The 15,969-nt window shown below is 39.2% G+C and overlaps 1 protein-coding gene across 1 annotated transcript in view; it reads right to left on the bottom strand.

The window, feature by feature from the left end:
- The window catches only part of SPTLC3 (serine palmitoyltransferase long chain base subunit 3), a 50,669-nt gene extending 39,867 nt beyond the window's left edge, over positions 1 to 10,802 (bottom strand). Inside the window, exons 1-3 of the mRNA XM_063391536.1 lie at positions 7,493 to 10,802; positions 5,847 to 6,001; positions 4,834 to 4,982 (exon numbers count right to left, since the gene is read on the bottom strand). Coding sequence (XP_063247606.1) covers positions 4,834 to 4,982; positions 5,847 to 6,001; positions 7,493 to 7,783 — 595 coding nt within the window. The 5' untranslated portion in view covers positions 7,784 to 10,802. The remainder of the gene's footprint in view (positions 1 to 4,833; positions 4,983 to 5,846; positions 6,002 to 7,492) is intronic.
- Between the last annotated feature and the right edge of the window lie 5,167 nt (positions 10,803 to 15,969).

Raw genomic sequence — 15,969 nt, 5'->3', positions numbered from 1 at the left:
GCACAGATTTTCAGATTTGCTTTTTAGGAATGAGATCACAATCAAGTGTAAAAAAAATCCTCAAACCAAGAAAAAGCCCCAAAAGTGAGTGCAAGTTAGGTGCTAAAGGGTAATCTCCTAACATGCCCTCCAGAGTGAATCACCCTGCAAGTGTTCTGTGCAGGCTCCATCTTGTCTTTTGGTCCAAGGCATAATGACAGGAGAAGGATTTCAAAAGGCAGGAATCCTGCCTGGCTGCCTAACCAGCACTAATGACACGTTTGCCGTGGTTACTCACGGATGTCATCTCCGTGAGGAATACTGGGGAGCTAGAAAAACAGAGTGTTGGAAGTGCTGGCTGTCCCTGTGACAGTCCTGTCACCAGCCTGGCCCTAGGAGCGCTCACAGCACGATAATCTGCCTTATCTTAAAAAAAAAAAAAAGTGTGACTTTGCTCATTTTGTTATCATCTGCAAACAGGAAACTGATCTGCATGTTTCCTCAATAATTCTCAGTCACATTGCTTAGAAAAGGCTGACCATAAATATTGAACAACAGGATGGGCTCAGAAAAAAGGCTTTGAATCTGCCTTTAACAGTGGCCAACTCCCACTGCAGCCATTAAAATACATTGATATCCAAGGGAAAAAGGACTTCACCTTCAAGTGGTCATTCTTTCATATTTTTCATTATATGGAGGGAACACTTGCTATTTCATACTTATGTAGGCTCCTATTTGCTGGCAGTTTTATTAAGCTAAAAATAACACTTTTGAGAGAAAAAATAAAATACATAAACCAGATATTTTGGGGGGGCAGCTTACATGAGATGCCCAAACATCCCCAACACTCCAGTTAGCTGAACAGTTGGTGTCCAGTTACTCATGGAATCACAGAATGAATCACAGAATAGTCTGTGCTGGAAGGAACCTCAAAGATCATCTCATTCCAATGCCCTCGCTTTGGACAGGGAGGGACATGGACACCTTTCACTGGATCAGGTTGCTCCAAGCCCCACCCAGCCTGTCCTTGAACACTTCTAGTAATGGGCATCCACAGCTTCTCTGGACAAGCTGTTCCAGCACCTCACCACCCTCACAGGGAAGAACCTCTTCCTGATATTTAATCTGACCCTGCTCTCTGTCAGTTTGAAGCCATTTCCTCTTACCTTGTCACTCCACACCCTTGTAAAAAATCCCTCTCAAGCTCTCATGTAGCCACATAGAAGTACTGGATGGCTACTTAAATCCTTCAGCATTCGAGAACTATTTTCTCAGACCCAACATTTATTCTTAAAAACCAAAACTTCCTACTTCTTTTTATGTCCCAGTTGGTTTCTTGATGTATAATAAACAAGGCAAAGAAATAAAGAAAAAAATGACTTTTTCCTGAACCTACAGGAGCGACTGCTGCTGGCAAAAGCGGTTTTAATTTAAATAACACCCCTGGTCAATTTAGTCAGATATGGTAGGTGCAGATCTCTCTGTATCCTCTCTTGGCACGTCTCGGAGTTAATAAGGACACCCTGAACCAGGAACAGTTTGGGCATTTCTAATAACCATGACTGAGCTCTCCTCTGCACACATGGCTAGCGTCCCTTGGAACACAAGGGAGGGTGAAGTTCTGGCACCTGCAGCCTGAGCTCCTCAGGTCTGGCAGCCTCCAGCCTTTAGGGGAAAACCTTCTATCACCTTCACACAATGCCCTGTACGTCTGGTAGTGGGAAAGGCAATGGACAGTCAGCCCTGACCACTCCTCCACATCACACATTTTGTTGACAATTTCTATGATTCCTCCCCTCAGGCTCTTTATTTGAGACAGATGCCAGGCATTTGTGACAGCTGATGACACCAAGCTCAGTAGTTCTTCATCTGTCTGAGGCCTTTGATGATCCCTGTGGCCCTTCTCCCACACTTTCCAGTTCTGCTAAACACTTTTGAGCAGACCTGAACAGAGTACTCAAGACAGCAGCTTCATGCAGTAGCATCCTGAGGCTCTATGGTTGGCTTTCTGTGTACTTTCTAGTAATTTCTAGTGTTTGATTGGCTTTCTGATCATGGAACAGCAAGTTCATCGTTCCATGAATGTACCAGTTAGAACTTCAAGATCTGACTCTTAAGGGATAATAACTAGCTTGGTCTTAAAAAGGGAAGTATTTCACATTGAAAGTCCCACAAAACACTCAGAAACGTGCCTTAAATGACAAAACGTGCCTTTTGTTGTAGTAAGAAAGTAATTTATTATTATTATTATTATTATTATAATTAAAAAGAGCACAGAATTAAAAACGGAGTGGAAAGCCTTAAATCTTTTTATGGGGGATAAGTCTAGGAAGGTCAGCCACTATTTTCATCAGTTTTAATCCTGTTCTAAGAGGAAACTGCCTGCAACAGCATTCTGACATGACAGCATTGTATAACCTTCTCCACAGCCTCCACAGTTTTAGGAGGAGGAGTGTAGGCAGAAGACCATCAAGGACAATTTTACCATCATGCATTCTTTCAAACATCACTCACATTTCTTTTATTTGTGTCTTCTTTGTTTTGCCCTCTCTCTGAAATCTTCTGAAAGTAGTGGAATGATATTCTCAAAAAGAGAGCTACCACTGCTTAGAGAGATATCTCAGTAAAAATTGAACATGCCAGACACTGAAATGCACACAAGCAGAGCTTGTACTTCCAAAGTCAATTAGCTTGAAAATATAAATATGTTCAAGTGGTCTCTTGGATTAGAACCCTACAGGGATTTACAGTCTTGGCTCTTGCAGCTCACTGCACTTTTACTTCAAAACACTTCAGCTCCACACACAATAACAACAGAAGTTCTGAAATGTGATCTGCCCAGAAACAAACTCATCCTGTTCTTTCTATCTAAGATGAAGATGAGAAATGATAATTTAAAAAGTTCAGGTGTTTCATTCAGACCCTTCCCTGTCTCGTTCTTTGATTTATTTAACTCAGAATTTTTCTTTTGGGCTGTGATGAGCATGGAGCACAAGAACATAAAGGAGCAAGGGAAGGGGGGGCTGAATACAAACAGGAGGATGCTTTCCTTAGGTTGTTCATGCAGATCTTGGTGACAGATGGGCTCTAAAGAGCCAGCACCAAGGAAGGAGCCACTGCTCAGCCCTGCCCTGTGGAGCCACCTCTCTCCATGGAGCACACAAACACAGGCCCTCTGTCACCTGCCCAGGATAAATTATTGTGACTGCTGATTGATGCCAGTTAAATTAGGCCTGAACACCCTGCCTTCCCTTCTTGATAACTTGATGTCCAAGCTGCTCTCCAAGATCCACTCCTAAAATCCACTTCACAAGGCTTTCAGGATGTTTATCTGTAGCCCATTCTTGCACTGTGAATGGTCTTGATGCAGCTCATGGGACTGTATGTTGTGAAGGAAATTAGAATGATCTAAAACCTTGCTCAATCAGTCAAGACAGCTTTGAGTACAGCACAGGAGTTCAGATGAAGAGAAAATCCTAGAAATCTCTACCCATCGGCTCTCAAATAGACTAGATGAAGTTACCTAGTAAGATTTTTAATATTTGAGCATAGAATCAATCTTTTAATAAGTTGACTTGGTGGTTGGTATGGGTTTTCTTTTTTTTAAATATATCTTCCATTAAAAAAAATCACCAAAAGCTCCAGAAAAGGGAACACCAGCCACAATCTTATATGTCCTGCAAACAACTTGAAATGTTCCTAGGTAAAATAGAACCTGGGAGAAAAAAAGAGAAAGCTTCCTTCAATACCTTAAAGGACTAGCAATGGTGACAGCTTTCAAGCATGCAATTCAGGTTAAATAATATATTGGAGTCACCAGATGGGTCACCTAGAAAAGGAAAGTAGGGTCAGTGTGTAAACCCTCCCTGTCACTGTGGTGTCACTGGTGCCACTGACATTATTATTATTGGCAAATCAAACCACAGTGACAAGATAAGAAGCAGGTGACAAGGTTTGCATTACTTTTTACTTCTGAAATGGAGACTTTAAATGAAAAACTAAATTAAATACAGTATTTTTTCTGTAAGAAAAAATGGAAGAACTGAGTTTACATTGAAGATAAAAAAGGGGTTTTTTTTTGGTTGCTGGATTAGAAAAAAGAAGTCTTATAGACTTCTCCATTCTGGAAAGCTTTTTTTTTTTTTTTAAATAGCTCCCAAGAAAGATAAAGCCTGAAGAGAAACCTCCCCTTGCATTTCTATGGCTTGAAACTGTTTTTTTAAATGAAATGTAAGATGACTGTACCATGAATACAAGGCTTTGTGTAAAAACAGAAAGCTGAAGGTAACACTGCATGCAGCCTACAAACTGACACAGCAGACAAATCATAAAGGACAGATAAACCAAAAAAGTCAGATGGAGCCTTCCTGAATTTATTTGCTAAAGGCAAACTAGAAATTTCTGTTTTGTGCCAGCAGTATCTCATAAAACATTCCAATGCATTCTTAGAACATGGGATTAAAAACATTATATAAAGGCTCATTTTATTAATCTGAAACCTGTGTGTGTGGTAACTTGTATAAATCTGTGATGCAGCTGAATTTGCCTCAGAAAAATTGTTGAAATCTCAATGTGTTTTTTACTTCTCTTTAAAAATAAGCCTGTTGCTTCCATCGTTAAAAGTCTCAGGCCAGTATATGACACATTTGGTTTTGCTTTTCCAAAAATCAGTATTGGTTTTCCTTATGAAAAAAGCCCTCATGTGAGAACAAACAAACACAGAATTTTTTATACTGTGAAACAAGTAATTGCTGATGTGATTAAAGTTCTCTAAGCATCCAATTCTTTCGAGACATCTGTGAGTAAAAAAGTGTAGTTACAGAGCCTTTGGTGTCCATCTCGCTGTTTACTCACCCATTTCTTGCCTGGTACTGCAGACTCCTGTCCCGTATTTTTCTAACTCTATGGTCACAGTTTTCAAGGCATTAACATCTGTTTCTGCAAAGCCGAGGTAGTTATAAGAACCCATATTGATTACATTCTTGATAGTCCTTCCTGTAAACCTATAATTAAAGCAAATTTTCAACAGCAGTGCAATTTTCCCTCCAATCCCAAATGAAAAGAAAAAATCATGAAACTTTCCCACCGTATGTTGTTCCAGAGTCAAATTCCTACCTGGGGATTTACAACCCTCACACTCTAGCAGCCCAGAAGTTTTTCTAGCCTTTCTCTTTTCCTAACTAAGAACTGCTTCATGGTCAGAGTGCTTTCTAGAAGCCACACTGTAGATGGCAATATACTGGCATGAGGTGAATAGCTGCTTTTATGGATTTAAATATACAAATAAACCTACGACTTTATCGAAGGAACAACGTACAGATATTAACTTTCAAACAAATTTTCAACTGCTTCCATTAAGTCGTCAGCGCTCTGATGATGGCTCTACATTCTCAATAAGCTCAAATATAGCCAACCTACTCATTGTCTATGCTGTGAATTCCCACAGCTGCGTAACTCAGCTGCAACACACCAAAACCTTCAAGCTAAAATCTGCTTAAAACCCACTGCCAAAGACTCACTATGAAGGCAAAAAGCCACACTCATGCAATGCAAGAAATTATGATTTAAAACCTAAGCAAAGGATAAAACAAATTTTGTTGTAATATTCTGAGTCCAGGTCTGCTGTTACAAATGGTGTGTGAACAGTCTTGTGCTGACAGCCAAACCCATCTGCAATCGAGTTGGAAATCTATTCTGCATTTCCAAACCAATACTCAGAAGGGTCAGATTGTCAGCACGGCGCTGATTGCAGAAAGAAACGCGCTGATGGATATTAGACAAGGATCTCAGCACAACTTTCTGTGCCTTGCAGAGGTGTCAGGAGGGTGCTCACGAAGCTGAGAGCAGCAGGGTGTGAGATAACTCACCTGAATGTCCAGTTGTAATCGTCTGTAACACGCTCCATGAGGTCAAACTGCGGCCCAGGGACGCTGCAAATGGGACGATTCCAGTTATCCCGTATTCTCAAATAGAGGTTTCGGGTGTAAAAGTTCTCAAAATCTTGATAAAGTGGCACAAAATCCTGGTTTGAAAACATGCACAGGGTTATGTTGCTGGGAAAAAATATCTGCTTCTATACCCAAGTCATTCCTATTAACAAGGAAAAACTGATTCATCAGTAAACAGAGCCACAGCAGCCACGTGTTCTTATGTCACTCACAACTCCAAACAGCAAATCTCTTACTATAATTCTTGTAAAACACAACATTGTATTTCCTAGAGGTTATTTTGTTTATTTCTGTTTTAAGATTGGGATTTTTTTTTTTTTGTTTCTTTTTTGGTTGGTCAAGGTTTTTTTGTGTGTGTGTTTATTTTTTTTTAATGGTCAACAAGTTGGTCTAACTCTCCCTATATATCCAGAAAGTTGGAAATGAAAAAAAAAAAAAATCAAGATTCTTTCACTTGAAGAAACCAGTTGCTTCAAATTGAGCATTTTCTATGTGAGGAGCAGATTGCAAAAAAGGAGGATAAACAACTCACTACATTTCATGAAATGCTGGATACATTAGACAAAAGCTAGTCCAACATATGTGATTTGGGCATTACTGGCCTAACATGGAGATGCAAACATCCAGTTAAGACTATTTTTTTTGGTTGAGATTTAATGTCTATCTATGGATTTTACTTGGAAATCAAACTTAAACAAAGCTTTACATGAAACAGCAATATATCCATGTTGGGCAGTGCATATAATAAACTGATAAAATAACATGGCATGAAGTTAACATATGTGGGAGAATTAAATAAACACATAATCCATGGTGAAGGACAAAAAAATTTAACTGGCACAACTGGAATCAACAAATGGCCAAAACATGAAGTGAATTGAAAGTGATATTCATTAAGTCATGCACGCATCTTTGAAAATCTAAAACAGGAAACCATTTCAGGAATTTTATTTGCAAGAGAAACAGTAAAACTGTTCATGTTCTTCCTTCATAATGCCAGGTGTTCCCATAAATGATAACTCAAACTGCACAGAGGAGGAGGAGCAACCAAAAATTCTAAACAAAGCTGGAAAGCAGTTGATCTTGCTAAGGTGCAAGTTTCACTAGGAACTATGTGTGATGAAAAAATTTTGGGAGTTACAAGAATTGTAACAAAATTAGGACTGCCTTGCTGTGCAAGACAGCATAAGACAGCCAGATGGGACAAAGGAAAATTGGGATTGAAGAGATTTGGAAAGATGATATATTTAACAATAAGGCATTTGTGATTTTTTTTTCCTGTGGATCTCTAATATACTGAGATTTTGTTTTGCTAAGAGTATCACGGCACTCTTAGAGCGAGGTGAACACGTCCCTGGGTAAAAATGACGATTTTACATAAATGTAGGTACATAATCACACATGTGCATACAGCTCCCCTGCAGGGTGTGCCACTCCTCTCAGCCCTGTGCAACCCTCTGTAAAACGAAAGTTGTCTGCCTTGTCACTTCCACAAGCTGCTGTAAATCACTTGCAAGCAGGGGAAAAGCTCAGCTGTGGATACATGATGACTTTTTCATACATACTTTTTGTTGTTCTCTCTCCGCAGCAATGTTACGTTTTTCTAGTCCCCAGGCTCTCATAAAATCTCGCAGGTAGCCAAATATTGTTCCCACTGCAAACCCCACGAAAGTAAAAACTGCAACATACATTGGTGCTTGCTCAAAGTGCTCAATAAATGTTTTTTTGTAGAGAGTTCCGTTTGATACTCCATTCTTCTGAAAAAAAAACCAGAACAGAAACTTGTGATTAATACATTTAATCTCATCAAAGCTTTGACCTTGGGGCAAATCTTTTTCTCTAATTAGGAGGGACATTTAGACCTCACACTGTGTCAGCTGAAGAAGAGGACCTCTAACACTGCAGTTGCTACTGACCACTACAAGCATCTCCATTTTCTCTCCTCTCATGTCCTCGGCTGCAGATGTGCTCAACACCACTCCCTTGTCTATTTTGAAACGTGAAACTTATGAAAGATTGGCAATGTATTATTGTGCAATTGGACAATTATTTCAGAGGTGATTAAATGGAAATCACAATACTCTGTCTCGCAAGACAGAGCTATAAAAAGGGAAGGGCAGCATTAAAAGCTCACCTACACTGTGCCTGACTGCTTCTGGAAGTCTTGTGTAAGCCATTGCAGCAACTAACCTATATAAAACAAATCCTGCCTAAAACAGGGCAGCTTTAGCATGATGTTCTCCAGGCCCGAGGAAGTATCCAAGGCAGTGATGATCCCTGCCATCTTCTATTTCTGTTCTGATTTCACAAATGCTTTGAATCCTATTTTCAGTCACGTCTCCCCTAATTTTAGGGGTACTTCAAAACAAAATAGAGGAGAGGAAAAAGTAAAGAAAGAAAAAGGAAGAAGACAAGCAGAAAGCCTTGCTTGTTGGAATTCGTGATCCCATTGTGAGCAAATTCTAGAAACTTACAACAGTGCGTGGGCAAAATATTTTGTCATTGAAATACACAAAGATTTCCATTTTCAAATTAAAGAAGCAAAGTTTTCCAGTTGTCATATTCAATGGGCTCATCAGATTATCCTTTGGAAGACTGGAAGTTCCCTTATTTCTGCACAACATGACAGCCTTTACAATTACTGTCTAGTACAGCCAACCTTCTAACTCACAATCAACTGCAATCCAGAAAAAAACAGTGCCCTGCTAAAGAAAACCAAACCAAACCAAAACCAAACAAACAAATACCCAAGACATATATTTTGACATATTATAAAACAAAGTTGCCAGCATATGAAGAAATGCCTTTAATACATTTCTGCCTGTGGGAAGGATGTACAAAAATGTAGATTACCTAATTATGTAATGTAGCAAGCTGAAATAGGCTATTCATATTAAGAACAATTGCCAATTCACTATACTTGTAAGGACAGAATAGTATTGATCTTCATATTGCATTAAAATATCTTTATCCTAAAAGGATTTTGATTTCTCTTGCATGGTCCAATTCTGGATTCCCCAATGGTTTTTTGGAAGAAAAAGAAACTAAAAAAAAAAAAAAAAAAAAAAAAAAAGAAAAAAAGAAAAAAAGAAAGAAAAGTGTTGTTTGGCACAAGAGTAAATAGAAAGGCTGTTAAAGAAATCCAAAAAAGAAAAAAAATGCTCGTTGGGCGGAACAGAAACACATTTAGACTTTGGAAGCACTGCCCTGCAAAGGAGAAAGAATGCAGGGCTGGCTCTCACCATGTGAGGGGACACCTTTGAAGAAATGCTACACTTGCACTCCCTACCTCAAGCTAATTGCTCTTTTAGGACAACCTATTTACCATGAAAGACATTTTATGAGGATGAGTTAAATGCATGGTCAAGTCAAATTTCACATGAGTCACAACAGCTGTGTGCACACAGCGATGAGATAAAGCAAATATTTTAGAAAGGATTAAACTCACTCCTATTACCTTACATTTGCCGTGGGCCAAGAGCATATTTATGGTCATCTGTGGAAATTCAAGTGGCATTTAGCTTGATGCTCTTGAATCAATTGGCATCAAGCTGAGATGATGTGGTAACGCACCTGAGCCCAGAGGAGAGAGTTACGATGTTTCTGTACATTGATTTTATTAAGAAACACTTTATTGCTGTAAACCTTACTGGTGAAGGAACAGGAAGGCTCCTATCAGACTTCTGCGCTGTAACATCCTTCCTCCACAATAAATCTCTGCTGTTGTGGAACTCTCATTTCAGCAGGTGCCACTTGATGCAGGGTATTTCACCAGGTAGCCACTGTCACCTTCCTTAACACAAACAGCTGGGAGGGACAAGCACAGGTCACGGTGACCCACACTCTGCAGGCTATGAAGGGCAAAACCCAAGAGCCTCCCAGCAGCTGGTGCAAGGCTGGGAGAATGAATTGAAACAACACAGTGACACCTTGCCTAAAAAATAAAGTGAGGAAAACAAAGAGCATTTCATCCATCCCTAGAGTCCCACAAAAAAAGTAAAGAGAGAGTCTCGAGAAAGAATAACCAAAACAAGTGGATTTGCTGCTTCTGGGGAGTGGGAGAGTGGCAGTGGGGATGTTTTTGTGCAGCATTTCTGATCCAAGCCTGGGGTATATGAGTGACTGACTGAACACCATGAGGGTGTTCAATTTCAGCCAATTTCTAAATTGGCTGAATTGGTCTGTGAAGCAATGACTGTCATTTTACTCTACATTACTGCTGACTTTTGCTATGTTATCAAAAAGTTTTACCTCAGAAGAAGGAGGTGGATTTGGAAACTGTGCCTTTGGAACAACAGCAATACAGTGGAGGGAGATGTAATTCAACTGCTGCTGGCACTGAAATCAAACACAGCAGATTTCCTACAAATGCCTGAAACAGTTCACAAATCATTAGTTACACCATTACACAGCAAGAGGATCTGCTGAATTGTGTCTTATTATCTGTAATAACACCTGCAGCAGACAGTACATTTTCTACTCCACACCTTCAACTGTAGCAATTGGTTCTAAAAATATATATATATTCTTCCAACTTTAGCAATTGGTGGCTTTAAGATTTTATGACTCTAAGGCTGTCTTATCACCTTTAACAGTCATCAGGGGGATAACTGTGAATGTGTTCATCATTATTGAACCTAAAAATGTTGGGAGAAATAAGTTGTGACTTTTGACAATTCATTTCATCTGTAAAAATGTGTTTCCTTTTTTATAATGAAATTACCTGACAGTGTCATGATGGTTTACTTCGACTGTTCTTGTCTGCTGTGCTTTCCTACTCAGCCAATTATGCAACTCGTAGTTTTCTATACCTAAACAAATTCTGCCTCTCCATTTGTCTCTTCCCAACCTAGAAGAATCTTAATCTATATAATTCTAGTCCAGTCTCCTTGTCCTTACATGGATTTAAACCTCAATAAATAAATCAAGAAATTCTATATTTTCATGCTCAACTTTCTCTTCGCTTTGCAAAAATAAAAAAAAACCATTTTGAGATGCAAAGGATGAGAATCAAAATTGCATACCCCTCTTGAGGACACAGTATACATCTGCAAATGATGCTTTGTTGTCTTTTCTATCGCTTTTTAAAGACTGTTAACATTCTATTTGCCTTCTTGCCACAGTTCACAGTTTCACCTCTTATGATTACATATATCCTTCCTCAGCTGCAAAAATACTGAATTTAGAGCAGACTGCTGTTTGTGCATTCTTGGGACCATTTTCCCTTCTAATTAATTCTTTGGTTTTTATTTAGTGACTTGCATTTTTTTCTGATCTTTTGTCAACATTATAGACACAACCAACAAGAAACTTCTGCACTGTTCCTTGTTCAGACCTAATATTTCAGCAACCTGAAGAATTCTGTATAGTCAACACATATTGTCACCCATTTCTCCTCACCCCTATTTCCACACCACCGATGAAAACATGAGAACACACGTCCAAAGAGTGATCCCTCGGGGACTCCATTCCCTGCATTACCCTTGTTGCCTTTTCAAAAATTGTTTATTTGTAACCCCTAATTTCTCTGGAAAAAACGGCAAGATAAGCAGCTGCCCAGAGTTACTCAGCAATTTTATCTTCGGCTTCCTTTAAAAATCTCGAGTAAATACCCCTTGTGATATGTTAATCCACAATTTACTGGCTTGTTTTAAAAATTCTGCTGGCATCTCAAATCAAAATAGTTTCTCAGTGGCCTGCCACACAGTAAGTTTACCTTCCCTTACCTTTGCCTTCCACAAAGGCAGGGAATCTCCTAGTGCAACACCGAGACACACATCACAGAAAGGCTACAGGTGAAATTCAAAGAGAATGGATGTTTCACCAAGGAGTTTTACAAGTCTAGGATTTCATCAACGTCTCCAAAACCAACAGCACAGTCAGGATATGCAACTTTTGAGTGCTGACCCTCTGCTTAGCTGGTTTCCAGGAAGATACTGCAGCAAGAGAATTTCTGGCAGCAAGATTTTGATGCCGAGGAAGTCAACAGGAGTGATGGCAACGAAGCAAAGTTAGTTTTAAATACAATACCTCTTGGATTCAATACCTCTTAGAGTCCCATTTTCTATAACTTACCCTAGTATTTCAAAACTCTCCCCTAATGAAGAGCCCCTTCAGAAATGCCTTCAGTTTTTCAAATGGAGAAATGAGCTCTTGACAACAAATCTCAGAGTGGTATTAGAATGGACATCAGTATAAAATACTGAATATAAGAGACACACAATTTTGACTGAAATAGCTTGCTCTAATAATAATGTAAACTCATCCTGAAGTCTATTAAACACAATTCTGGCAACGCCATTACAAGCAACAGTTACAAAATATATTTGCATTAGCAAAGAAAAAAAATGATAGCCATGCAATAGCATGAATAATACTTAAGTATTTTTTCACACTATCATTAAAATTAGGAGATAATTTTGCATTGCATTTAGGTCCTGCAGCCCTTGCAATTGTGCTAGTTGGCATGAGCCAGATTTGCATCAAGGGGAGAGTGAAGAATGGAACAGCACAGAGTGCCACAGTACCAAACCTGTGTGCTGGCCCTGAGTAACTCCCCAGCAAGGAGAAAACCTCGTGTGCTGGGTGAGTGGAGCTCCATCAAGGAAAGAGCCCCAAGAACCCATGTTTTCATTCAAGTCTGTTCTGCAGAGACAACAAGCTCTAATTAAATAGTCTCCTGCTGTTATGGCCATTTCCAATAGAGCAGCACTAGGTGCAGACAGGTCTATCCTTGACGTAAAACTACTGTGAGAACAAGAAAGTCTTTGTCTTTCAATATAAGTTCCCCGCCAGGAGTAGAATGTGATCCGGAGGTGAATGAAACTTTATGCATGTTTCTGGATCAGATTTTATCAAGTTGTTCTATATAGCCTATTAAAAAACAATGGAAGCTGAGTGACCTCCATAATGTTTCCCATACAGATATGTATATGAAGAGAGAGGTGTTGAAAACTGCGACCTGAGTGACAGCCACGTTTGCTCAATATCTGACAGACCTACAAGATGACAGTGAAATCTTAAGCAAATTAGGACAGTAAAAAGCTGATGGGACAACAGACATAATTGCTGATGCAACATCTGATTGTTTGCAGACAGTTTGGTTCTAAAGAGATGTTTCCTCCCCAGCATTTGAAAAGCATCTGGTACAGGACTCTAAATGTAGATGATTTTAGATGTCCTAGGATGTGTGAGCCAGCCACACAGGGAAGAATATAAATACCTTTATAAATATTAACACAAATGAGTGACAGGATCTACACAGGCCTGTAATCTTGGGGAGCAGAAGGTGAAGATGGTGTTTCCATCAGGATTCCATTTCAGCCAAGGGAAGGGTATGGCCCAGCTGAATCCCACTCAGCACTTGCCATGGGATAGTCACAACCTGAAGTGTCTGGATTGCAATTCTGTCTCCGGTAGATCATTGTCACCAGAGGACTGGGTCACAAGGAATAAAATCGTCATGTTCTGTGCAAACCCACCAGGGCACTGTCACAACTCCTGTATTTTCCCAAATCACTTAGACTCTGGAAGAATCTGGGTGATTGCATGCAGTTCCCAGGAGGAAAAAAAAGGGAAATTGAAATTATGAAAGCAGAAGTTGCCTGGAATCGAGATACTATTGACACAAATCTAGATTACTTCATACAGCTGCCCACTTACTGGCAATGATATCCTTCACTTTAAACGAGTGATTTCTTTTCTGTAACAACACATTTCAGATCTTATAGGCTCAAGTTTCTAAACCATAAGCCAAAAATGGCTACATGGGGAATTCATCGGTTACTGAATTATAAAAACAAGACCTAAATTAAAAATAGCTGTGAAACTTATAAGTCTAGAAGGTGCTAAAATGAAGGTTTAGCACCTCTTGCAACGTGACAAAGCCACAAGAAAGTGGCTACAACACAAGCTGCAAGTAGCAACCAAGCCAAAAAAGCTTTGGTTCTTATTAGTGTGCCTGCAGAACTCTTGTTTAGACTGATTATTGACTTCTACTGAAGTTTCAAGAAAAAATATACACCTGGTAGTAATACAATCAATAAGGACTAAGAGTAAAATCTCCAAGACAGTCCAAGAACCCTTAAAATATCTTAGGAAACCACGTACTCTTGAACTTGCAGAGATTTAGGGTTGAACAATTCAGAATCTCTAAAAAGTTCACTCCCTGTGAACAGTATTAAATGCTGCTTGTTCTGCTGCTTGAGGTTTGTTTGAAGGTTGGGTCTTCAGCACACTTTTCACAAGCACCAGGAAACAGCTTTTCATTTGTTAATGAACTAAAATCTAATTGCTGACCAAAAACTTGCAGCCTCTCGTCAAGACAGCACACTGCAGGCAAACACCACAAAGGTACAAAGAGAGGATCTTCACCTTCCAGACTTGCATAATCTTTTCAGCTGAACACAGGTTAAAGTCTGACATATCCATCCTGCAGAAATTCTTTCAGCATCCAACAACTAAGTCCTGCAATGTTGACTATGACATTAATACTGTGAAAATACAGATGTGAATGACAAACACATTAGAAATATACTCTAAATGCTGTTATGTAATGAGGAAAACAATGCCCACACTGTATAATTTTCAGACTAACACTTCACTCTGATGCTAAAATGATACTTTTGATTGCAATATAGGAGGTTGGGAGAACACAGAAGACTTACTCATAAATAACATTCAGGAAGAACATTCAACAGTAGCAAGGGTTCCACACAAGGAGAAATATGAATTCAGAAAGTACACATTTTATCTTAGTTTTGTAAGATTTTATTAAGATATTTACATTAATTTAGCAAGTGTCTTATCTGATATATCAGAAATTCTAGCCCTGCACACGCTACAAGCAACATGCACCATTAATGAGTGTTTAATTTCAACTGTTAAGAAACTGCCTGCTGCAACTTTTGCAAAACCTAGAGAAAACATCAGCACCTGTTGTTATCTTGCATGAATTTAGTCCAGCAGGCAGAACTGCACATTGCAGAATGGTCACACCACTGTGTTTGTCAAAAGAAAACTCACATAAAACTCTTTATAGCACATAGAGTCAGGACAAAACCTGGTAGCAAACCATGAAAATGCAATCTGATGAAGGGGAGAAAAATCGTAGAAAACATCATTCTGAATGTCAAGGTTCATAAATTGCAATGTAAACCACAACAGCTACTACCCAATACCAAATAACCAAGGCACTTACATCAAACACTACATGGGGGATAAAAAATATTGCACAGCAAACTCTTTTCCCAGTGGCTTTCCATTTGTACATTTCTAGCAGCAGTAAAAAACATTAGAAAGAAAACATAACATGATTGCCTTATACAGCTGATATTCTGCTATTAGTCCCAGGAAATTCAAAGTGACTCAACATAAATAGGAAGGCATGAGGGCAAAGATGGAACTTAGTAATTTTAAACTACTGGAGACAAAACAATGAACTTCACTACCCAGAGAGATACTTACAAGCACTAAAAGGTATTTCCTAACCTTACAGCAATTACAGAGCAGAAAGCCAGGCATGCTGGATCGAAGAGAAGTGGATGAAACACCTGGGTTACAGCAATCCCCACACAGTTTGTGGTGTCAAGTTGCAGCAAGTGTTTGCTACGATTTCCAAAGCCCAGGGTAAGTTACAGGATTCACACTGCTTGGCCACATCATAATATCTCCTGATCATCCAATTCCTACGGCTTTGGCTTTGAAAATAAACAAACAAACAAGATGATGATGAAGTGGCATCGCTTCAAAGGCTGGCAGTTCCTGCACATCACTGGTGATGATCTGCTAATATGGGAAGCTACTCCCAGAAGTGATCTAGCATTTAGAAATTAATCCTTTGGATATTACATACATTTCTGATATGAAACTGTTTATTGGGATGAAGGCTGTAACAGTGTAAAGATTCTCAAGACGTGATAACTAGACTGCTAGTGATTTTGTCCAGTGTGGATTCTGAGTTAATATCCACCTGATGCAATCCACAAACTTCCACGTATTTCCTACACAATGACTTTGCACCAGAAAATGTTTTATTTAGCTA

The sequence above is a fragment of the Prinia subflava genome, chromosome 2 (assembly GCF_021018805.1).
Source record: "Prinia subflava isolate CZ2003 ecotype Zambia chromosome 2, Cam_Psub_1.2, whole genome shotgun sequence".
NCBI classification, from domain to species: domain Eukaryota; kingdom Metazoa; phylum Chordata; class Aves; order Passeriformes; family Cisticolidae; genus Prinia; species Prinia subflava.
The sequence above is the reverse complement of the archived record's forward strand: the minus strand, read 5'-3'. Positions and strand labels throughout refer to the sequence as shown.